Source organism: Moschus berezovskii, chromosome 7 (assembly GCF_049115385.1).
Source record: "Moschus berezovskii isolate FMDL1 chromosome 7, NW_MosBer_1.0, whole genome shotgun sequence".
Classification (NCBI taxonomy): domain Eukaryota; kingdom Metazoa; phylum Chordata; class Mammalia; order Artiodactyla; family Moschidae; genus Moschus; species Moschus berezovskii.
Window position 1 is genome coordinate 53,411,701 of NC_142466.1, and position 24,303 is coordinate 53,436,003.

The 24,303-nt window shown below is 41.7% G+C and overlaps 1 protein-coding gene across 2 annotated transcripts in view; it reads left to right on the forward strand.

Moving 5' to 3' along the window:
• The window catches only part of MAMDC2 (MAM domain containing 2), a 162,889-nt gene that overhangs the window by 101,661 nt on the left and 36,925 nt on the right, over positions 1 to 24,303 (forward strand). For both annotated transcript variants that reach the window (XM_055428374.2, XM_055428373.2), the window contains exons 8-9: positions 3,882 to 4,025; positions 7,521 to 7,786. In XM_055428374.2, coding sequence (XP_055284349.2) covers positions 3,882 to 4,025; positions 7,521 to 7,786 — 410 coding nt within the window. The remainder of the gene's footprint in view (positions 1 to 3,881; positions 4,026 to 7,520; positions 7,787 to 24,303) is intronic.

A 24,303-nucleotide genomic window follows, 5' to 3' on the forward strand; every position in this document is an offset into this window, starting at 1 on the left:
TACAGAGAACAGTGAGACCTTACCCCATTCCTCCCAGCTTGAGTTACAGCCCTTACATTTCCAGGCCTCTCCCATCTGAAAACTCCCCATCCACCACATTTGGCCCAGAACCTAGACCATAGGAATAAGCTCTCCTTTTAATTTGTAAATCCTTGAATACCTAACAGGTGATTCCACTCACTTCTCACTTCTAGAAATCCTGCCTTAATGCCCAACTGCCAGAGACCTCCAATCTCTGCCATATGCAGACCTAGCTTCCTCTCTGGCCTTGGATTCACCCCACACCCAGGCCAGGCTCTGGGAGGATACTGACACTCACGGATATACCTCTAAAAGGATGTCTGGGTAGGCCTAAGTCCCCAAATTGACAATTCACCAAGAACACACTGCCTAGACCTCTTGTCTGGTTTGGAAACGTGGCTCCAGTTGTTGCCTAGGCTACAGCTGTAGGTATCACAGTCTTCCTTAACTCAGAGGCCTTCAAGCATCTCCATAGCCTGATCAGTGTCCCAGCCCTGCTCCGTCGTGATCCCCCAGTCTGGTGCTAGGTCCCACTCACTGTATTCCCTTGCCAGCTTTGAGCTGTCCCAGCCTGCTTTCAGGCTGGCCTGTGCTAAAATAAGAGCTACTGTGCAAGTCCAACAGTCTAAAGAGCACCACACCCAAAGTCTCTCTAGCACTACAGGGGCTGATAAGCCTCTTAGATCTCAAGGACTGATACTGAGTTCATCTCATGAACTCCATGAAGCAGAGGAAAAGATGAGAAATATTCCCAACCGTTCTTCTCAAATGGCAAGGCCCTCTATCAGATTAGTTTATCTTCAGAGCCTCCTGACTCTAAAAAAGTTCAAACATTGGAAATCAAGTAATTAACTAAATGGTACATTGTGATGCTCAAAGAGAACTTTTTTTTTGATAGGACAGGATGATCAACTGATGCTCAGGAGCTTCCAATTTCCTCTGATTCCTTCCTATACTTCAGATATGTTATTAACACTCCTCAAATTCAATCGCCACTTGACACATACTTCTGAAACAAGCCTGAATGAAGCAAAGGCTTTTCATTCACCTCCTGTATTGGGGGATCCCACTTTAGGTCATACATAAGCCCTCTGGCCCCCATCTTCAGGAATTAGATAGTGTCTCTGCAAGCCACTCCAGTACTCTTGCCTAGAAAATTTCATGGACAGAGGAGCCTGGTGGGCTGCAGTCCATGGGGTCGCTACTAGTCGGACACGACTGAGCGATTTCACTTTCACTTTTCACTTTCACACATTGGAGAAGGAAATGGCAAACCACTCCAGTGTTCTTGCCTGGAGAATCCCAGGGACGGGGGAGCCTGGTCGGCTGCTGTCTATGGGGTTGCACAGAGTCGGACACGACTGAAGCGACTTAGCAGCAGCAGCATGCTAGAATAAGCTGCTACTGCTAAAGATTTAGGTTTTGAGTCATGCTTTTGAGGTTTTCTTTTTATCAGACTGTCTCAGGACCCCCGACAAATCCACTGCTAGGACAAGTGTTTAGCAAAAGAATATAACTGTATCCTCAGAAAAATCTTCTCTGTGTGACTCAGCTTGTCACTATGGAGACAACAGAGCCTTGCTACTTACAAGGTTTACTATCACCTCTCGCCTCCTCCCACACATCTAGGAAATGGGTTATGGATCTCTTTTGGATCCCCAAGTAGATTATCCTTTGGGTATATTCCTGATGAATAATGTCACTGACCTTCCACTCTATCCATGGCTTTTGGGAGTGCTGCCCTATTTTCTTATCTGAATGGCTATCTGTAGGTCTGAATTTCCATCTGCTTTTTCATTACCAGGTGGCAGAGGGTGACTAAGACTGAAGGCCATTATGGGGCTTCCCATGGGCTCAAATCTCTGTGGGGGGGTGTCAAAGGATCCTTGCGTGTATGTTATCATAATCATTTTCAAATGTATATCTTCATGACTTTATCTTCGCAGCTTCAAGATTCAACTTGATGCTGACAGAGTCAGGCAGAGCAGTGGGTTACCACCAGTCTTAGAGCACCGAAAATTTCCTTCCTTTCCTTCTATCTAGCTCTTCAGGGGCCTCTCCTTGTACAGTTGCTAAGGCATATTGTCTCAGATATGATCAGATTCCAGTTATGTAAGAACATTTTTTTCTTATTCTTTTTTTTGTATTGTGGTTAGTCACTTTTCTTTTTAATTTAGCATTTTTAGAACTCTTTACTTTTGTATTATTTTAAACTCTGACACAATTTCCAAGATTATGATAAGGAACTCCCATATACTCTTCACCCAGATCAACAAATGTAGATTTTGCCAAATCTACACTTGCTTTATCAACCATTTAAGAATAAGCAATAGATACTATGTCCTTTTACCATTAAATACTTCATTAGGTATTTTCTAAAACCAGAGACATTCTCCAACATGCTATGGAATAATTATAAAATTCAGGAAATTTAACACTGATACACTATTATCGATTAATCTATAGTCCATATGCTAATTTCACCAATTGCCCCAATAAAGTCTTCTATAGCTGTTTGTTTTCCTAGACCAAGATGGAGTCTTGGATCCCTTGTAGCATTTGGTTGTCATGTGTCTTTCATCCACTTAGCTGGGCCAGCTCCTCAGACCACTGGAATGTTTTCTTGCTTTGAATATTGACAGATTGAGAGAATGGTGAGTCTTTGTCCCTAAAGAGCTCTCTGTTTCATCAGATTCCTATACCTAGAGCTCAAGTGTTTCTCTAGAGGTAATTATACACTTATTCAGAGCAGTGCTATCTCTGGCCCTAAAAGGTGGTGTGTGCTTAGTCACTCAGTCATGTCCAACACTTTTGTGACCCAATGGACTGTAGCCTGTCAGGCTCCTCTGTCAATGAAATTTTCCTGGCAAGAATACTAGATTAGATTGCCATTTCCTCCTTCAGGGGATCTTTCTGGACGAGGGATCAAACCCTTGCCTCCTGCATTTCCTGCATTGCAGGCAAATTCTTTACCACTGAGTCTAGAGATAATTTTCTGCTTATTCAAAACAGTGCTGTCTCTGGCCCTGAAAGGGTAAGCCAGTATATGTCAGTATGCAGAATAAGATTATACTTGGCTACAGTGTGTCCCAGACTGCTGCAGTTTCATCCCCTCTGGACTCAGTGGGCAATATGAACAGTGAGGTTTACATTTACTTGTTGCCAGGACCACATTAGTTTTGAAAGAGCAGGAACCTTTTATGTTCCATTTCCTCCAGGCAATCTGGGATGAGGTGATGTTTATAGACCAGAGTAAATGACACCAGAACTCAGCAAAAGCCAAAATAAAAGCAGAACCAGTGACAGAACTGGTGTTTGAACAGCGTGATTTATACGGAGTAATGATTCTCTTCCAGCAAATCAGCTCCTGCTACTAACGTCAATTATAAATAGACAGTGGCTGTGCTTCTGTCATAGAGATTGATCAACAAAGGAAGATTATTTCTGGAAAATATTATTTCTACATATCTGTCAGAAATTAAGAATTCTATAAAATCCTTACTTTTTCTCTTTCTTTTTAATTTTGTATGAGTGAAATTTGAATTGTGAAGTATATGAATAAACACTCTCAGTCTTTACATCAGGAAAGGGAATTTCTTTTGAAGTCTGGTACTTTGAGTTTTTTGTAGAGAATGTGAACAGAGCTCCTTCTTTCTCCCCCTTTAGGGAATAGTTTTCCTGTCATGCTGAAACGTGGGTTTGATGTTAACCCGTCAGCATGCCATTAGGGTAAAAATATTTTTGTTGTGTGTTGCTTCTCCAAGCCTCCTAGTACAAATGTGTACATATTTGTCAATCAATTGTCATCCTTTGAGATCCTTGGGTTTGGCCTACTTTAACTTTGATTCTCCTTTACTCAGAGCGCCCTTTTAGTGCCCTAGAAGCAAGCTGCAACTTTGAGGAAGACCTCTGCAACTTTTACAAAGACAAAGAAGGTTCAGGCTGGACCCGAGTGAAAATAAAACCAAACATGTTTCGGGCAGGAGACCACACTTCAGGCCTAGGTAAATCAGAGTCTGTTGTGTGGGATGTCATGGTGGGGGTCGGGGTGGGGATTAGTATTCATGCTCCATTTCCCATTTATTCTCACCAAGACAGTAGCTTGAAGGAGGGAGTGGGTGTGGGGACAGCTGTGAAGAAGCAAAGACAACAGGTAATCTTGGGTTTGACCGTTTTTCAAAACTGGAATTCAAGTTGCTGTGCTAGCACATGTATTTACCAGTTAATTAAGTAGTCAAACCTTTGGAAATTGCTCTTTACTTGAGATAGAGAAGTACTTTTAAAAACCTATTAGATTCCAATTACATGAGATATCCAGAACAGGCAAATCCATAGAAATGGAAAGCAGATTAGTGGCTGCCAGGGGCTAGGGAGAGCGGGTGGGGAGTGGCTATTCAATGGGTATAGAATTTCCTTTAGAGGTAATGAAAATATTCTGGAACTGGGTAATAGTGGCTGCACAGTCATTGTGAAAGTACTAAATGCCACTGAATTGTACTCTTTAAAATGGTTAAAATGCTAAATTTTGCGTTATATGTGTTTTATTGCAGTAAATAATACATAATGGGACATAAAAGCTATCACAGCTGTTGGGAAATGTTGGGTGGGCACTTGATGGATGGGCCTACAGGAAGCTCTTAGAAATCAGCGTGAGTTCCCCTAGTGTAAGGATTATCTATCACTACAAAGACAGCCCTTGTGAAGTCCACTCCAGTAGAGACTGAGGGAAAGGGCTTGTTCTCAAAGGGTTACTGTCTAATTAATATTTATATACTGGGTATGGGGGTGACTTACCAAAAAGCTGATGAAGAGGGGCTTCAGTGCCCCTCTCTTTCACCAGGCCTTTGCAATTTTATACTTGTAATTTTGTCTTCTTTGCTTGCTGCTGCTGCTGCTGCTTAGTCACTTCAGTCGTGTCCGACTCTGTGTGACCCCATAGATGGAAGCCCACCAGGCTCCCCCGTCCCTGGGATTCTCCAGGCAAGAACACTGGAGTGGGTTGCCATTTCCTTCTCCAACCTTTTGAAAGTGAAAAGTGAAAGTGAAGTCGCTCAGTTGTGTCCGACCCTTAGCGACCCCATGGACTGCAGCCTACCAGGCTCCTCCATCCATGGGATTTTCTAGGCAAGAGTACTGGAGTGGCTTGCCATTGCCTTCTCCGACTACCAGTTGCCAACTCAGCCCGAACCAGCTGCGCTTGCTGCTGCAAGTGCGGCCACTATGAACTCCCTTTGCTTAGAGGTTGCAAAACTTAAAGAATTACAGAATAAAAACCTATTCTGACCTTGGCCAGCCTAACCCCTGGGGGGATATGATAGTGAACAAATCAGGTATGTATCCCACCGTCACTGGCTGACCATTATTTTAGTGGGCAAGAGAAACACGACAAACATATGCACAGATATACTCATGATTACAAATTGTGGTGTGTGCTGTGGAAGAAATAAAGAGTGAGCTGAGAGAGAAGAAAACCTCCTTTTGGTTGAAGATTCAGAGAAGTGGGTTACAGCTGGAAGAATGGGAGCAACCCAGGCAGAATGAAGAGCATCTCTGAGGTCCTGAAGTTTGGAAAGAGCCAGACACTGCCAGGAATTAGGTTAGTGTGGCTGCACCATTGGGAGGAAAGTAAAGTAAAATGAAGTTAGAAAGGCAGGTAGACCATAGATGTGGCAGGCCAGAGTAAGCAACTGGGGCTTTCCGTTTCGTTGCATTGGAGGCAGACGCTTTAACCTCTGAGCCACCAGGGAAGCTTTACTATAAAGGAAATGAGAAGCTATGGATAGGTTTTAAGTAGAGCCGCGAAGGATTAAATTTAGACTTAAGAAGACAGCTCTGGCTGGTGTATGGCTGCCTGTGTCTGTCTGCTCAGGCTTCCATAGCAAAATACACAGACTAGGTGACTTAAAAGTGAAAGTGAAGTCGCTCAGCCGTGTCCGACTCTTTGCGACCTCATGGACTGTAGCCCACCAGACTCCTCCGTCCATGGGATTCTCCAGGCAAGGATACTTGAGTGGGGCGCCATTTCCTTCTCCAGGGGATCTTCCCAACCCAGGGATCAAACCCAGGTCTCCCGCATTGCAGGCAGATGCTTTAACCTCTGAGCCACCAGGGAGTTCCTTAAAGAACAGTGTATTTTCTCACAGTTATGGAGGCCAGGGGGTCCGCAATCAAGGCGCTGCTGGGGTTGGTTTCTGGTGAGACATCTCTTCCTGACTTGGCCAAGGCACCTTCTCATGGCGTCCTCATGTGGCCTTTCTTCTGTGTGTGCTCAGGGGGAGATGGGGCGGGTAGGGGTGGAGGGAAAGGGTTGGGAGGGGAGGGAGAGAGATGTTGCTTCTTCCTCTTCTTATAAGGACCCCAGTTGCATTGGTGTTAAAGCCTGGACTTTGTAACCTTATTTAACCTTAACTTGTCTCCTTAAATGCCCCATCACCAAATATGGTCACATTGGGGGTTAAAACTTCAGCATATGAATTGGGGTGGGGGGGGAACATAATTCAGTCCATAACAACACTCATGAAATTACCAAAGAAGCTTTTGCCAGATTAAATAAAACTAAACTGTATACCAAAGACTGCTCCCAAAAGAGAATTGATGGAGGAGGCTCAGAAAAAGGAAAGGAAAAAAAAGTAAGGTATTAGGCTTTTTCTTTCTGCACCATCTTTGTAAGACACAGGGGCCTGTTTTAAGTTTACCATGGGGGTGGTCAAGCAGATGGTAGGGTAGGTTCTTGATCCTATTTTTTCATGTTATTTAAAAGAAGTAGGGGAAAATCAGATATTCAGCACCTGAGAGGGTCTATCTGATTAAAAACCTGCTTTTTAGGATTCAGTTTAACATATGACCAAGAGAGTAAGCTCTACCTGGATACATAAACCACCCCTACCCTTCACCCCTCAAGGACTGCCAGACCCTGCAACCTCTCCCACTCCACTGGTCATTGCAGAGATAACAGGAAAATCTGCTCTGGGCCTTGTGTTCTCCGTGGCCTAGTACTACTCAGTCTAGTTGTCAGCTCTTTGTCCAAAAAGTGGAGAACCACAAGATGATTTCATCCTTTTTGTTTCATAAAAGGTTATAGAATTCCCTAGTAGTCTGGTGGTTAGGACTCCATGTTTTGTTTTGTTTTTTACTGCTGAGGGCTAGGGTTCAATCCCTGATCAGGGAACTAAGATCCTTGTAAGCCACATGGCATGGCCAAAAAAAAAAAAAAAATGTGTAAATCCTGATTGATGGCTAAAACCTGAGCATATGCAGTTAGAAATCTATGCTGGTTTATGAAGTTACCTTAAAATTGGAGGTTTATTAGTGAAAGAGTCACACAGATATTTTCTATCACCTAAGCTACAGACATTGTTAAATGCTGTCACTTAAAGCCTATAGAATAGTCTCTTTTGGCAAATTCCACTACTTTAACCAAATTTTCCCACTTGATGATCTGGGCTGAATTATTCAGGTTTTTCATTGCTGATGCACTGAAATCTTTGTCCTATTCACAGGGTATTTCTTGCTGGCCAACACAAAGTTTACATCACAGCCTGGCTACATTGGAAGGCTCTATGGTCCCTCCCTGCCAGCAAACCTGCAGTATTGTTTGCGTTTTTATTATGCCATCTATGGATTTTTAAATATGACTGACACCCTAGCAGTTTATATCTTTGAAGAGAACCATGTGGTTCAAGACAAGATCTGGTCTGTGCTGGAGTCCCCAAGGGGCGTTTGGATGCAAGCTGAAATCATCTTTAAGAAGCCCATGCCTACCAAGGTACAGTAGAATCTTTCTGCAATTTCCAGTCACTGGACTGGGTTAGTGAATTTCTGTTTAATTATTTTCAACTGATGATGCATTGTTTTTCTTCTGTTCAAGCTGAAAGTCCCACCCTCACATCCTGTCCCCAGGCATGTGTGAGTTATATCCTTCATTTCTTTTCAGTTTTCTGTCTCTCAGAATCATGGCCACACAGGGAGTTTGCTTGTTGTTTAATTCTTAGATTCCCTGAGAATAGTCCAAAGAGAGAGAATATGTGAATAAAGTTCTACATTGAGGCTTTAAGGTCAACACCCTAAACCTTTAGCTGAATACAGGATGGAGAAGCTCAGTAAAATAGGAGAGCCAACTCAGACAGAAAGAATTTACATAAGGGAACCATCAGAAGCTTATTGATAGAAGTAAGAAAACAAAGAGATCTTTATTGCAAAGGAAATGCAAAAGAAAATTGTGATCTCTTGAATTTTACAGCTCATAAACTTAAGGAAGCTTAACAGATACGATAAACTCTGTCAATTATTAATACAATCCAGATTACAACTAGAAGGGGAAAACCCATTTTGTTTCACCTGCCAGTTGGTGAGAAGATCTCTCTCATGCACCCTCTGTGCAGTAAAGAAGGTCCCTTCCTTCAGGCAGATGCCTCACACAACGGAAGCTCAATAGATACATCATTGAAGAATGGCTGTTCAGTTGATATGTTTATAACTAGGCTCCCGAAGAAAAGATATACACAGCAGAGCAGTAGAACTTTCTTCATACACATTAATGGTCCAAATTTCTCATAGTTATAACCATTTGGACAGAAACATAGCTTTGTCTATAACTTCCTAGCAAAGAAATTTTGTGCACCTTTCCCATCATGATGTTGCTTGGTTACTCGTAGTCCATTAGAATACACACCAGAGCATGCTCAAATCTTTACCATGATTAATCAAAGATCTTTTAAAATATTTACAAAAAAAATTTTTCCCATTGTTAGGCCAGAAAAAATGATGATTATAATGACATGACAGCCTCCTTGATTTCTAAAAGAGTCAAACCAATTTATGATACCTATAGTAGAATATAAGCACAGAAGCTTTACCACATTCTCATAGGCACTGCTTTTATTGTTTTCATGCTGACTAAATAGGTAGTCCCCATTACCAATTATTTAACTCTCTCAAGTAGTTATGGTAACAGTCACACACCAAACATGTACCTGATCCATACAATCAGGGATGCACGTAATAAAATTTTTACTGTACTCCACACCATCTGTTGCTAATGTTTTAAAAGAGGGAAAGTATAACAAGCATTTCATTCACTTATTTGACTTTCATTTACTTAATCATTTATTCTTTTATTCAACCATAATTTATTAGGTAAAATTTCAGTGTAAGAGATATAAAGATCAATGAGGCTCAGATTCTACTTTTGAGAATGAGATCACAGATGATAGAATGTTAAGATACAAATATGTAAACAACTAACAACAGTACAATCTCACTGCCTCACAGAAAGGTTATACAGAAAAATAGAGGAGTAGTTCTACCACCTGGACACATAAAAATAAAGATGAATAGAGGACCAGCTGAGCTGGTGTTTGGAGGGTAAAGGTTCAGGCCATGCCGGATTCTAACTCCTTTCATGCACTACCCACCTGCCTCCTCTCTTCTCCCTCCCCCCAGCCCCTCATCCTTTACTCTCAAAACATAGGTTGTTAGTAATTTATCTGCTCCTAAGTGTCAGTCCCTGCTCCCATGGAATAGGAGGAAGCCACCCAGCAACTAAGGATGTCCCCAGAGAATTTGCCCTTTTCTTCTTTGACTGACTTCCAACCCTCCCAGCAACCACACACATCCTACCCACCTACTTCAGGAAAATTTGATCTGGACCCATTAGGGGCAAGGAAGTTCTTATAGCCTCAGAAGGAGCTAGTATGAATTCAGTCCCAGAGCTGATGAGGAGACGGTACAGTTCAACACAGGCAAACTCTGGACATGTGTCTGAAAGTGGTGAATAGTTTTTGGAAGGTCCCTGCTAAACAGAACCAGTTTCTCAGAGAGTGAGAGAACCATTTGACATTCATACAGACAGCACTAAATAAGGTAGGAAACAAATACGTAACATCTATAGGTAGAAACAAACATACATATGGTATTTCAGAGAAGAAATAAAAGGAAAAGTCAAAGTTTCCCTTACCACCCCTGTACTCAAAGTCCAATTCTACTTCTTTTTCTAAAGGTTTTCCCCCTGATTTTCTGATGTTTTTCTCTATAATTCCAGATATTCCATATCTGCCTCATTTCTTGATTCATTAACCTTAGCAGTATTTGCTGACTCCCTTCTGTAAAAGATAAGAAATTTAGCTTGTTTATACTATTTCCTTTTGTTTTCTCTATCCTCCTTACAGTTTTTTAGTTGTATTTTTAACTTTCTCTTGGTTCCCTTTGTGACTCTGATACACCTGATCATCTGTTTTTGCTCCCATCAACCTCAGGCCATGTCCTGTGACCCTCCACTATCTGTTGTGAATACATTGTCACCCCTCTATTTCCCCTCACCTCACTTACCCTCTCCACCTCTCAGTTCTCTCAGCAATACATTTGCTTGTACATAGAAATGGCTGAAAACATTTCTATTCCTCCAGTGAAGCCTTTGAGCTTTGCCAATAGCAGGATTTCCCCATATGGGCCCCCTTGGCAATTTGGAAGGGACAGTGCTGCCTCTGTAGGCAGCCATACTTCACATGGTTGGGATTTTGACATCTGCAATGACAGCAACAACCCAGGTTATTTCCACGTGTTTCCATATGGCCTCAGAGGTGCCAGGCCATCCTTGGATGAGAACTGTGGCTTTATAAGTTGATTCTGAAAATTGAAATTAAGAGCTAGCCCCGCCTACAATCCACGTTTGCCTTCTTGGATCTGTGCTCTGCGGAGCAGCCTAGAGGTGATGAGGGAGCCTCCCCTTCATGGACACTCTGGCTTCCTGTTGCTCTTCTGAGAAAAGGCTCGCATGCTTTGACATCAGCCCCTCCCCAGCCTGGCCTCTTACTCCCACCATTCTAATAACATTGCAATCAGTTCCTGGAACACACTGCTCTCTTCCACCTTGGGCCATTGCACACCCAGTTTCCTCTGCCTACACTTTTGTTAATTCAGTCACTGGCTTGAACTTCCCTTCTGCAGAGACTCCTCCTCTGGCTCATTCCTCAGAATCGATTAGTGTTCCCTGGGCCTCCCGGGCCTCTTCTTCATCGTTCTGGAGACGGGATAGCTCAGCAATTAAAAGAAATGACTGAGGAGTCTGTTTTCAAATCTCCATTCTACCACTTAAATGACTTTGCAATCTTAGTTTTTTCCCTTAATTGAGATATGGTTGACATGCGTTTGAGGTGCACAGTGTAATGGTTTGGGGTATGTGTATGTTGTGAAATGATCACCGCAGTGCATCTAGTTAACGTCCATCACCTCACATGGTTAATGAGTACTTTTTCTTGTGATAAGAACTTCTAAGATTCACTCTAATATTTAGCAACTTTCAAATATACAATACAGTTTGCTAAATATACTCACCATGCTGCTCTTTATAAGTTTAAAAGTGAAGAAACTGAAGTTTCAAAGAGTTAACATAGTCCTATTCTCGCTGTTACCTTGCCGCTGTGCCCAGACAAAATGCTTTATATTTGTGCCTCTAAAATACATCTTAGATATGTTTACTTCTGCGTCCCCAACCACCACCCTAGTCTAAGCCACCATCATTTCTTACCTAAATTGTTTCGTATCTTTCTATCTGGTTTTTCTGCTTCCACCTTGCTCTCTACACTTGCGTGCGGCCACCAGAATCATCATCTTGAAATGGAAATAGGATCAGGCCACTCTCCTTCCAGAAACTGCCCTATGGTCTTTAGAATAAAGCCCCATTCCCTCCTGTGGCTCATAAGGCCCTGTACCATCTGGCCCCTGCGTCCTTCATGAACTTCACCTTCCTTTGCTCTGCCCGTGATCACATGGTCACACAGTCCCCATGGTCCCGCTGGCCTTCTCTGGGTCTCCTGAGTCCCAAGGCCTTTCTTTCATTGGGGACATCACACTTGCAGTCCCCTTGCCCACCTATCCTGTGTCAAGATGGTTCTTGTTCTACTGTCCCAGTCAGGTGTCTCCTTTTAGAAAGGAACTGCCTGACCACCTGGTCCGTAACTGCTTTTTCCATCCCCAGATTATTCTACAAGGTATCACCTAGTTTATTTTGTACATAGCATTTACCCTGATCTGAAATTTTCTCATTTGTTTGTCTACTTGTTCATTGTCCATCTCTTTTCCCATAAAAATATGACACTGAAAAGTGAGTAAGTAAAAGAATGAGAGTGGATGTTCTAAGGCTAGTAAGTGACAGAGCTGAGGTTTGATCCATGGTCTATAGACTGTCAGAAGCCTACCCTTTGCCACTGGTATGGCAATCCTGGGTGCTCAGGATTTCTATCCAGTCTTGGGGAAGGCCTGTTCTTCTGCAACTGGAGAAGGTGAGGCTCCCAAATGTACCTTGGGGCATAGGCACCATCTTTTATTTTGTTTAATTCTCACAGCATTCCTGTAAGGGAAGTGAAGTATCTCCCTTTAGTGCCCTTGGCCCTGGGTCACATCCTAATAGAAAAGGATGCCTAAGCTCAGAGTTCGCTGCACATGTGTCACTGTTGTGAGGAAAACCCTTCCCTGCCTCTGCTTCAAGTCCTCACTGCCCCATTCCTGAAGTCAATCAAGTGCCAGTGGTCAGGGACCAACTCACCGAGAGTGAGTGGCTGCCTTTTCATACCTGTTCCCTGGCTGGAAGCCTTGTATATGAATTTTGAATACACCTAGCTTAATTTTCACTGGTAGAGATGTTTGGTACATATGTTTGAGTATCTGTGCTGCATAGTCAAAATAATAACAACAATAATCTCTTACTTTCACATTGCTCCTTAGTGTAACCTGCTTTCATGAACATTATTTTCACCTCTCAATGAGTTGTCTTGTGAGACTAGAACTGAGCTAAGTGAGGGCAGCCTGCACAGAACTGTAAAAAAGTCAGGACTTTTTCCCTCTTTCCTTTTGTTTCTCCCTACATGTTACCTCATCTGTGTCTTCCCAGGTAGCTTCCACTCTGGGTGCTTCTTTACCTTTATTTCAACATTTGCTCTTACCCAGACCATTTTAAGGACAATGGGTTGATTTGATTAACAAGTCCCTGCTAGCTCCCCTACATAATCTAATGTTTGATGGAAACTATAATATATATTAATATTTCTATTTAAGGAGTAGCAGCAATGGTAAGAATTCTCCTGAGATCATTCTAGCCAAATAGCCGTATGGATGGATTATGTATAATGTCACAGCTGCCAACAGGACTAGGAAGTTTCACTGAATGCTTTCCATGTGCCAGGAGCTGTGCTAAATATTCGACATGCGTTACTTCATTTGATGCCACGGCACCTTAGCAAGGAAGGCTGTATAGTCCCAGATGAGGGAAATTAAGGACATTGTTCAACATCACACAGTTACTAAGAGGCAGAGCAGAGAGGTAAATCCAGGTCTTTTTCAATCCAGAAGCCATGCCTTTTGTACTATGCCTTTATGTTCCCTAGCTCTCTTCTGGCTTATGTTAAAAGTATAGGATCAGGTGACGAGAAACCAGCCCTAACTCAAGATTTCCAGGACTTTCCAGGACTTTATTATTGACTTTCAGTTGTTCTATTTTAGAAATCACTTTGGCTCCAAGGAGCCAAAATTCAAGGCTCCAAGGTTAAAATTTTGGCTCCAAAGGTCAAAATTCAAGGTGGTTCAACACAGACAAAGGAGATCTGTGGGGCAGAGGGAAGAATGGCATCATGCCTGAGACTTGGCTGTGGATTCTCTGGATTTTATGTCTTTATATTTGGGGCTAGTTACGTGAGTCTCTCTGAGCCTCGCTTTTCTTCATTTACAAAATGGGTGTATTAGTAGTACCAGAAGGGGACGACGGAGAATGAGATGGCTGGATGGCATCACCGACTCTGTGGTCATGAGTTTGAGTGAACTCCGGGAGTTGGTGATGGACAGGGAGGCCTGGCGTGCTGTGATTCATGGGGTCGCGGAGAGTCGGACACGACTGAGCGACTGAACTGAACTGAACTGAACCTCATAGGCTTATGGTGCATGTAAAGCCCTCAGCTTAGCACCTGGTGCGTAATTGGCATTGATTAAATGTAGCTGGAGAGAGAGAGAGCAAGAGTGAGAAAGGAGAGAGAGAATTCTTTTGTCTCTTGAACAAAGAGACTACAGGATATTTTTTTCTAGGTCCTAATCCTCATAAGGATTCATAGGCATCATCTCTTTAGTACGTGGCTAATTCTGCACCTTAATTTTTCTTTAAATTAAAAATCAGGTCCGAGTTAAATCTTCATTTTGATAGTCCCAGACTGCTATGCTTACATAATTATCAACTAATATATTTGTTAATGTTTTAGAAACATTTTGAAAAAGCATGAATCATGAAATGGTTTTCTTTTTCCTTTTTTAAATGTATTTATTTGGCTGCTTTGGGCCTTTGTGGGATCTTTGTTCTGTCATGCAGGATCTTTTGTCGTGGCACTTGAGCATGGTTACTGTACAGCATGTGGGATCTTAGTCCCAGACCAGGGATCTAACCCAAGTCCCCTGCATTGCAAGGCAGAGTCTTACCCACTAGACCACCAGAGAAGTCCTATGAAATGGGTTTTCTTGATCTGTTTGTCCTCAGCACATTACTAAATATAGAGCAGGTAATCAAGACTTACATTGAGGCTTTCACACACCAGAGATAGTCATGAGGAGAGGGAACAATTCATTCCAGAATGCTTTTCCTGAAAGCCAAATGTCAGGAGAGACTAGAGTAGTTGTCAGAAAGTCTGTAATAATGAAGCACAAATATTAGCCTTTATATTCAAATCCTTGGGCTGACATTATGCTTGGTCACTAAAGAACCTATGTTAGGTCCTGCAATATCTTTTGACTTGAAATGAATTTTCCCTTTAATAAAAATCATTAAGTGGTCTATTAATAAGAGGCACTGGAAGGAACTCAGTATCATGCTCATTAAATATTTCTTTGAAAAAAAAAATGTTAAATGGCCCATAAATGAGAGCATGACCAGACATACTCTTTCATCTGGGTCTGGCTTAATGATTAGCTCAGTTGTCATTAACATCTGCATGATAAACCCTTCTAAATCTACATCTTTATTCTGTTGTAAGATTAAAGAACAAACTTCAAAAGTCATTTATGAATATAGAGAAAAACCTCCATATCGCCAGTTTGAAAAAATATACACTTTTTTAAACCAGGCAAGAACCTTGTGTCAGTGGGCTTCCCTGATAGCTCAGTCGGTAAAGAATCCACCTGCAATGCAAGAGACCCCAGTTCAATTCCTGGGTCAGGAAGACCCACTGGAGAAGGGATAGAGTACCCACTCCAGTACTGTTGGGCTTCCCTTGTGGCTCAGCTGGTAAAAAATCCGCCTGCAATGCAGGAGACCTGGATTCAAACCCTGGGTTAGGATGATGTCCTGGAGAAGGGATAGGCTATCCACTCCAGTATTGTTGGGCTTTCCTTATGGCTCAGCTGGTAAAGAATCTACCTGCAATGCAGGAGATCTGGGTTCGATCCTGGGTTGGGAAGATGCCCTGAAGAAAGAAAAGGCTACCCATTCCAGTATTCTGGCCTGGATAATTCCATGGACTGTATAGTCCATGGAGTTGTAAAGAGTCACTTTGGAGTCTCAAACTGCTTTCATATGTCAGCACTTCTCAGAGTATGTCCCATGGAGTACAAATCCCTTGAGTTGTTCTATTGAAAACAAGTTTTGTGGTCAAATGAGTTGGAGAAATTTTGCATGCTAGATCTCTACTCTTCCACATACACATAGGAAGGTTTGCCCTGCACAGTAAGATGTTATAAACTCTGGTAAGTTCTACATTAAAGAACCCTGTTTAACCTTGTGTAAGGCAGGAGGAGAAGGGGACGACAGAGAATGAGACGGCTGGATGGCATCACCGACTCTGTGGACATGAGTTTAAGTGAACTCCGGGAGTTGGTGATGGACAGGGAGACCTGGCGTGCTGTGATTCATGGGGTCGCGGAGAGTCGGACACGACTGAGCAACTGAACTGAACTGAACTGAAGGTGGCAGTTTTCTCAGAGTACTTGACATAGACCCCTTGTCTTGTGTAGCCCCTTTTAATGAAATACTACTATCCTAGCTTTTGAACTGTGGTGTTGGAGAAGACTATAGAGAGTCCCTTGGACTGCAAGGGAGATCCAACCAGTCCATCCTAAAGGAGATCAGTCCTGAATATTCATTGGAAGGACTGATGCTGAAGCTGAAACTCCAATACTTTGGCCACCTGATGCAAAGAACTGATTCCTTGGGAAAGACCTTGATGCTTGGAAAGATTGAAGTCAGGAGGAGAAGGGAACGACAGAGGATGAGATGGTTGGATGGCATCACCGACTCAATAGATATGAGTTTAAGTAAACTCTGGGAGTTGGAGATGGACAGGGAGGCCTGGCATGCTGCAGTTCATGGGGTTGCAAAGAGTTGGACATGACTGAGTGACTGAACTGAACTGAGCTATACTAGCATCATGCATTGTACTGAAATTATCTCCTTACCTATCTATCTTCGTTAGCTTACATCAGACTGTAGGCTTCTGGAGAACAGAGACCTATATCTTCTTTATTTATTTTTGATTTCTAATGTAACACAATTTCTAGAACAGAGTGGGTACTCAAAGGGTACTGAGCTTTCAAGGAAAATGTGTTGATGGCAAGGAAGAACAATGTAAATCAATCACACGAAGAAGGATTAACTGTTTCTGCCTTTGAATCATATAAACCGTAATCTCTTATAGCCCAGTGCCATGGGTCCTGCAAAGAATTTGAATATGAAAAGTTAAAAGCAGGAATAACCTGCTGGAGTAGGTATAAGGATACACACAGACACATATATGCTGAGTCTGGTTTGAGGCTTTTTATGATGATTTTTATTAAGACCAAAAGCTGTAACTCTTTTCTTTGAAACAACTTACATCACACCATTTCCCTGTTCCCAAAGACTGATATGAAGTTTTTCCCAGCCCTCTCGATTTTCCTGATCCTTTTCCTGTCTCCCATCACAGCCTCCATGTTTCTCGAGCCTCCATTCTGTGCTGTGGTCCATGGAGCACTCAGCTCCATATCATAGTCTTCCTATCCACAGGTCCCCTGGCTTCTTCTTCCTTGGTCCTCTGAACCCCTGGGAACCTCAGCAACTATTTTCATCTTCTTTGCCCTGAGCTTTTCAGCACAACTGGAGAAAATAAGATTAGTTTACACTGTCCCCTCCATGCTACTGGATCCAAGCTGCTGGGAAAATCTTTTACTCAGATCATCTCTCACTGACTTCCTTTCTCATTCCTTACCCCAGATATTCAGATCCATTTCAGTCACAAGTCTCCAACTTGACTTTCTCTGCCTCATTCTTAGGATGTGACCTCATGGGTTCATCTCCCAAAAGAATGAAGGCATTGAGAACAAGCCCCTTCAATTTTGTTTCTCTCCAAATCCTCACCTGTGTCTCTTTTGACTCTGACAGTTGGTTTCTCATTCAAAACCAACCAGTCATTTATTTGATTTCACCATTCTGCCACCCTGATTTCATAAATTGTTCTCTCTCTCATAAATCTTTAATTTTTGTTAGTCCTTTGCATACAGACAGCAAATATTGATCATACAAATGAACAGCAAACCTTCCTTTCACCTTTTTATCCATTTAAGTTGTCACCCTATCCTATTCCTTTAGTCTTCAAACTCTTTGGAAAATGTTTTCAATTACTGCCTAGGATCCAGTGCAGTTTCTCATTCTTCAAATCCTTGCCTTACTTCCCCACTGCTTCCTCAAAGGATTTCGGTTCAGTTGCTCAGTCATGTCCAATTCTTTGTGACCCCATGGACTACAGCATGCCAGGCCTCCCTGTCCATCACCAACTCCTGGAGCCTGCTCAAACTCATGTCCATCAAGTCAGAGATGCCATCCAACCATCTCATCCTCTGTCATCCCCTTCTCCTGCCCCCTTCTATATTTCCCAGAACCAGGGTCTTTTCCAATGAGTCAGTTCTTCGCATCAGTTGACTTAAGTATTGGAGCTTCAGCGTCAGTCCTTCCTATGAATATTCAGGACTGATTTCCTTTAGGATGGACTGGTTGGATCTCCTTGCAGTCCAAGGGACTCTCAAGAACCTCCTCAAACACCATAGTTCAAAAGCATCAATTCTTCAGTGCTCAGCTTTCTTTATGGTCCAACTCTCACATCCGTGCATGACTACTGGAAAAACCATAGCCTTGACTAGATGGACCTTTGTTGGCAAAGTAATGTCTCTGCTTTTTAATATGCTGTCTAGGTTGGTCATAACTTTCCTTATAATGAGCAAACATCTTTTAATTTCATGGCTGCAGTCACCATCTGCAGTGATTTTGGAGCCCAAGAAAATAAATTCTGTCACTGTTTCCCTTGTTTCCCCATCTATTTACCATGAAGTGATGGAACTGGATGTCATGATCTTCGTTTTTTGAGTGTTGAGTTTTAAGCCCACTTTTTCACTCTCTTCTTTCACTTTCATCAATAGGCTCTTTAATTCCTCTTCACTGTCTGCCATAAGAGTGATGTCATCTGCATCTCTGAGATTATTGATATTTCCCCTAGCAATCTTGATTCCAGCTTGTGCTTCATCCAGCCTGGAGTTTCACATGATGTACTCTGCATACAAGTTAAATAAGCAAGGTGACAATATACAGCCTTGATGTACTCCTTTCCCAAGTTGGAACCAGTCTGTTGTTCCATGTCTGTTTCTAGCTATTGCTTCTTGACCTGCATACAGATTTCTCAGGAGGCAGGTAAGGTGGTCTGATATTCCCATCTCTTTAAGAATTTCCCACAGTTTATTGTGATCCACACAGTCAAAGGCTTTAGCATAGTCAATGAAGCAGAAGTAGATGTTTTTCTGGAACTCTCTAGCTTTTTCTATGATCTAATGGATATTGGAAATTTGATTTCTGATTCTTCTGCCTTTTCTAAATCCAGCTTAAACATCTGGAAGTTCTCGGTTCACGTACTGGTGAAGCCTAGCTTGGAGAATTTTGATTTATCAACAGCAAATATTTTCCATTGATCATGTTGCAGGAACCAACCTGAGAAAATCACCTTTCTCTCAAAGTCCATCTCAAGAGTCCCTTCCTCTTTGAATCTTGTATATAAGTCATTAATTTGTGTTTTGTTAGATTTAGATTATACAAATAAAAGATCCCAGTCAGGAATAGGAAGACTTGGCTTCAAGTCGTGCTAAATCAGGAGGCTTCCCAGGGGCTCAGATGGTAAGGAATCTGCCAATGCTGGAGATGTGCAGGAGAGATGGTTTCCATCCCTGGGTTGGGAAGATGCCCTAGGGGAGGAAATGGCAACCCACTACTGTATTCTTGCCTGAAAAATCCCCTGGACAGAGGAGGCTGGCTGACTATGGTCCTTGGGGGTCACAAAAGAGTTGGACATGACTGAGCAACTGAGCACGCATGCACGCACTTGGTAAATCAGAATGTCATGTCACCTCTCTATGAAATGAAAACATGTTTCCTGATGTCTGCTAAGTCTCTTCTACCATCATTAAGATATTTTTAAGAATCTTGGTGTCAAAAAATGTTTTTTAATTTTGTGCAGCACCATCCTTGTGCATAGCTTTGTCTGTTTCTTTCCTCTCACAATAATCTTTTTGTTTTAGCAAAACATCAGTGAAATTTAAGTTTGTGATTTGGATTTCTGCTTTTAAAATCTTCCTTTTCACTTTATCCTTTAATAATGGAAATGCCACTAGATATAAAATATCTAGGGTTCTGAAATTTTTAAAGATGACACTTAGCAGTTCACTCAGATAGAAGAGCAGGTCTAGTAAATTTCTGGAGAGATTTAGGTGCCTATTTAATAACAAGACACCCTGCTTGCTATAAAGGGACTAAGGAACCAGAAAGCCAATGTGTAGACAAGATATATGAGAAAAGGTAAATTTCCTATCATATTTCGTGATGTCTGGGAACACTGGGAAATGGCTGCTCCAGGATATTAATGTTCCAGCATAATTAAAGCAGGGCAGCTGAGTGCAAAGTAGAAATAGCAAGATCATTAATTTCTGACAAGATAATCAACACATTTTAGAACAGATTAAGGTAGTTCCATATACAGAGCCAGGAATATTATACTGTAAGTAGAATAAGTTTTAATGTGAAATTGGATAGAGGAGCTAAGTACAGGAAAGGAGCCTACTGTTGAGTTTTTCCAGGCAAAACTCAGTGTCAATTGTCAGTACAGGAATTATAAATTAAATATGAGAAAGGCAGAGTTGATCTACTCTGGTTTTCCTTCTCTTTCATTTCCTTTCAGATATTCATTGTTGGGCTTCTGTGTTTCATATCATTTTATAAGGGAATGAGTGGAAAGACTGACTAGCAAACTGGTAGTTGCTAACACAGCTTACATGAGGGTGATGTTCATGCCAGTACATTCCTACATAACTTTCCCAAGGAATTAATTTCATGGAATATTGTTGGATTACCACGTTCATCCTTGCAGTAACATGGAAATATCTGAGATATTCTTTCCCCATAGTTTTATAAATAAGCTTAATTTAGGCAAACATTTATTCCAAAGGTTGTTTATGAGCCTACGAACACTACCTCCCTCCACATTTCCAAATTCCTAATCTGGTATTTCATAATGGGTGGATTTTTAGGGAATCTTTTCTCAAGTATTTTCAGTCAGTTTGGTTCAGTTGCTCAGTCTTGTCCAACTCTTTGCGACCTCATGGACTGCAGCTTGCTAGGCCTCCCTGTCCATCGCCAACTACCGGAATTTACTCAAAGTCATGTCCACTGAGTCGGTGATGCCATCCAGTCATCATCCTCTATCGTCCGCTTCTTCTCCTGCCTTTAATCTTTCCCAGCATCAGGGTCTTTTAAAATGAGTCAGCTCTTAGCATCAAGTGGCCAGAGTATTGGAGTTTCAGCTTCAGCATCAGTCCTTCCAATGAATATTCAGGACTGATTTCCTTTAGGATGGACTGGTTGGATCTCCTTGCAGTCCAATGGATCTCCTTGCAGTCCAAGGGACTCTCAAGAGTCTTCTCCAACACCACAGCTCAAAACTCTTCGGCGCTCAGTTTTCTTTATAGTCCAACTCTCACATCCATACACAACTACTGGAAAAACCACAGCTTTGACTAGACAAACCTTTGTTGGCAAAGTAATGTCTCTTCTTTTTAATATGCTATCTAGGTTGGTCATAACTTCTTCCAAGGAGCAAGTGTCTTTTAATTTCATGGCTGCAGTCACCATCTACAGTGATTTTGGAGCCCAAAAACACAAAGTCTGTCACTGTTTCCATTGTTTCCCCATCTATTTGCCATGAAGTGATGGGACCAGATGCCATGATCTTAGTTTTCTGAATGTTGAGTTTTAAGCCAACTTTTCCACTCTCCTCTTTCACTTTCATCAAGAGGCTCTTTAGTTCTTCTTCACTTTCTGCCATAAGGGTGGTGTCATCTGCATATCTGAGGTTATTGATATTTCTCCTGACAATCGTGATTCCAGCTTGTGCTTCATCCAGCCCAGCATTTCTCATGATGTACTCTGTACATCAAGGCTGTACTCCTTTTCCTATTTGGAACCAGTCTGTTGTTCCATATCCAGTTCTAACTGTTGCTTCCTGACCCACATACAGATTTCTCAAGAGGCATGTCAGGTGGTCTGGTACTCCCATCTCTTTAAGAATTTTCCAGAGTTTGTTGTGGTCCACACAGTCAAAGGCTTTGGCATAGTCAATGAAGCAGATGTTTTTCTGGAACTCTTGCTTTTTCGATGATCCAACGGATGTTGGCAATTTGATCTCTGGTTCCTCGCCTTTTCTAAATCCAGCTTGAACTTCTGGAAGTTCATGGTTCACATACTGTTGAAGCCTGGCTTGGAGAATTTTGAGCATTACTTTATTAGCGTGTGAGATGAGTGCAATTGTGCAGTAGTTTGGGCATTCTTTGGCATTGCCTTTCTTAGGGATTGGAATAAAAACTGACATTTTCCAGTCCTGTGGCCACTGCTGAGTTTTCCAAATTTGCTGGCATATTGAGTGCAGCACTTTCACAGCATCATCTTTTAGGATTTGAAATAGCTCAACTGGAATTCCATAACCTCCAGTAGCTTTGTTCATAGTGATGCTTCCTTAAGTCCACTTGGCCTCGCATTCCAGGATATGTGACTCTAGGTTAGTGATACATCATCGTGATTATCTGGGTCATGAAGATCTTTTTGTATAGTTCTTCTGTGTATTCTCTCCACCTCTTCTTAATATCTTCTGCTTCTGTTAGGTCTATACCATTTCTGTCCTTTTTTGAGCCCATCTTTGCATGAAATGTTCCCTTGGTATCTCTAATTTTCTTGAAGAGATCTCTTGTTTTTCCTATTCAGTTGTTTTCTTCTATTACTTTGCACTCATCACTGAGGAAGGCTTTCTTATCTCTCCTTGCTATTCTTTGGAACTCTGCATTCAAATCGGTGTATCTTTCCTTTTCTCCTTTGCCTTTCGCTTCTCTTCTTTTCACAGCTATTTGTAAGGCCTCCTCAGACAACCGTTTTACCTTTTTGCAAGTATTTTGGATGAGACAATATTGATTTTAATGCTCACATTGAGATTCTCTAGAGATCTGATTTTCTGAACTCATAAATCATTTAGGTATTTCCCTTACACTCTGGGTATGTGGTCAATTCACTTACTTGGAAATTGACAATTCACACATTAGTGAAGACTCTCTGCTTTCCTGCATGGAAGAACACCTTATTTCCTTTTGCATAGATATTTCCATCTTTTTCCCTCTCTTGCATGGCTTTCTCTGGGAGCTTTGTGGTCTCTCTTTGCAGTGCATCCCTCCAGTGGAAGCCTCTCTCCAGGCAGTCTACAAGCCTCTTCCTAATGGCCTCTGCCACCACACCCTGAAGGGCCATGAAGTCCTATTTTCTGTTCAGCATCAACTTACATGGGAATGTATGCACTGCTCAAGGATCATCATTACTGTTTGTGGCCTGCCTAGTTCATCTCAGTCTCTAAGCCAAGACATTTAGTTCTCCCTTAATTTCTTTCTCCAAGTGAGGATTGCCTAATAAACATGTCTGAAAGGCAAATGTCAAGGCAGAAAAAAAAGTTTGCAACATATATGACAAATTCCTAATATGTTTAAGATTTAAATTTACTCTAATAAATCAATAAGCAAAAGATGAACTAAGCAATAGGAAAGTGGGCAATGAATATATACAGGCAAATCAGAAGAAAAGGACTATTACTAGAAAATAAATATGCAAGCATGCCCAACTTCATTTATAACCAAAGAAATATGAAAAACAGCAAAACAGCACATTTGTCCATCAAATGGATAAAGATATTTTTAAAATATAATACTTTGAAGAAGTGTATTACTTTGAAGAAGTATTAATAGCTGCATTCATATTCATACTGTTCAATTTATCAATTAAAAAATTGATCTTTCGTTTAGGCCCTAAAATATATGTATATATGAGTTATAGATATTTATTAAATATATATATATATTTAGCTACATAACTCAGGGATTGAACCCATGTCTCCCACATTGCAGGCAGATTCTTTACCATCTGAGCCACCAGGGGATCCCAGATATTTAAGTATATGATATATAAAGTATTGCTATAGAGAGGTGAGAATTCAAGGAAATAAGAATTCTCATAAGTTCTAGTGTGATGGTAAATTGATGTAATATTGTTGAGTCACTAAGACATGTCCCACTCTTTGTGACCCCATGGACTGTAGCCCACCAGGGTCTTCTGTCCATGGGATTTTCCAGGCAAGAATACTGGAATGGATTGCCATTTCCTCCTCCAGGGTATCTTCTGACTCAGGAATCAAACCTGGGGCTCCTGCACTGGTAGGTGGATTCTTTACCCCTGAGCCACCTGGGAAGTTCAATATAATATTACTAGATGACAATTAAATTATATGTACCAAAAAGAAAGACCCCAATTATGTAAATTTTTGGACATAACAATTCTATTTCTAGGAATTTATCATATGGAAATTACCATAGTTATGTACAAAGATTTACCTACCACATTTATCAAGCACTGTTAGTAATATTGAGAAACTGGAAACTGCTATGTAGTATATGGTGGTGGTGGTTTAGTCACTGAGTCATGTCCAGCTGTTGTGCTTGCGACTCCATGGACTGTAGCCCTCCTGGTTCCTCTGTCCATGGGATTTCCCAGGCAAGAGTACTGGAGTGGGTTGCCATTTCCTTCTCCAGAGGATCTTCCCAGTCCAGTCATCAAAGTTAGGTCTCCTGCATTGCAGGTGGATTCTTTACCAACGGAGCTACCAGGGAAGCCCAGCTATCAGTTGTTGTGCAGTCACTGAATCTGTCTGATTCCTTGTG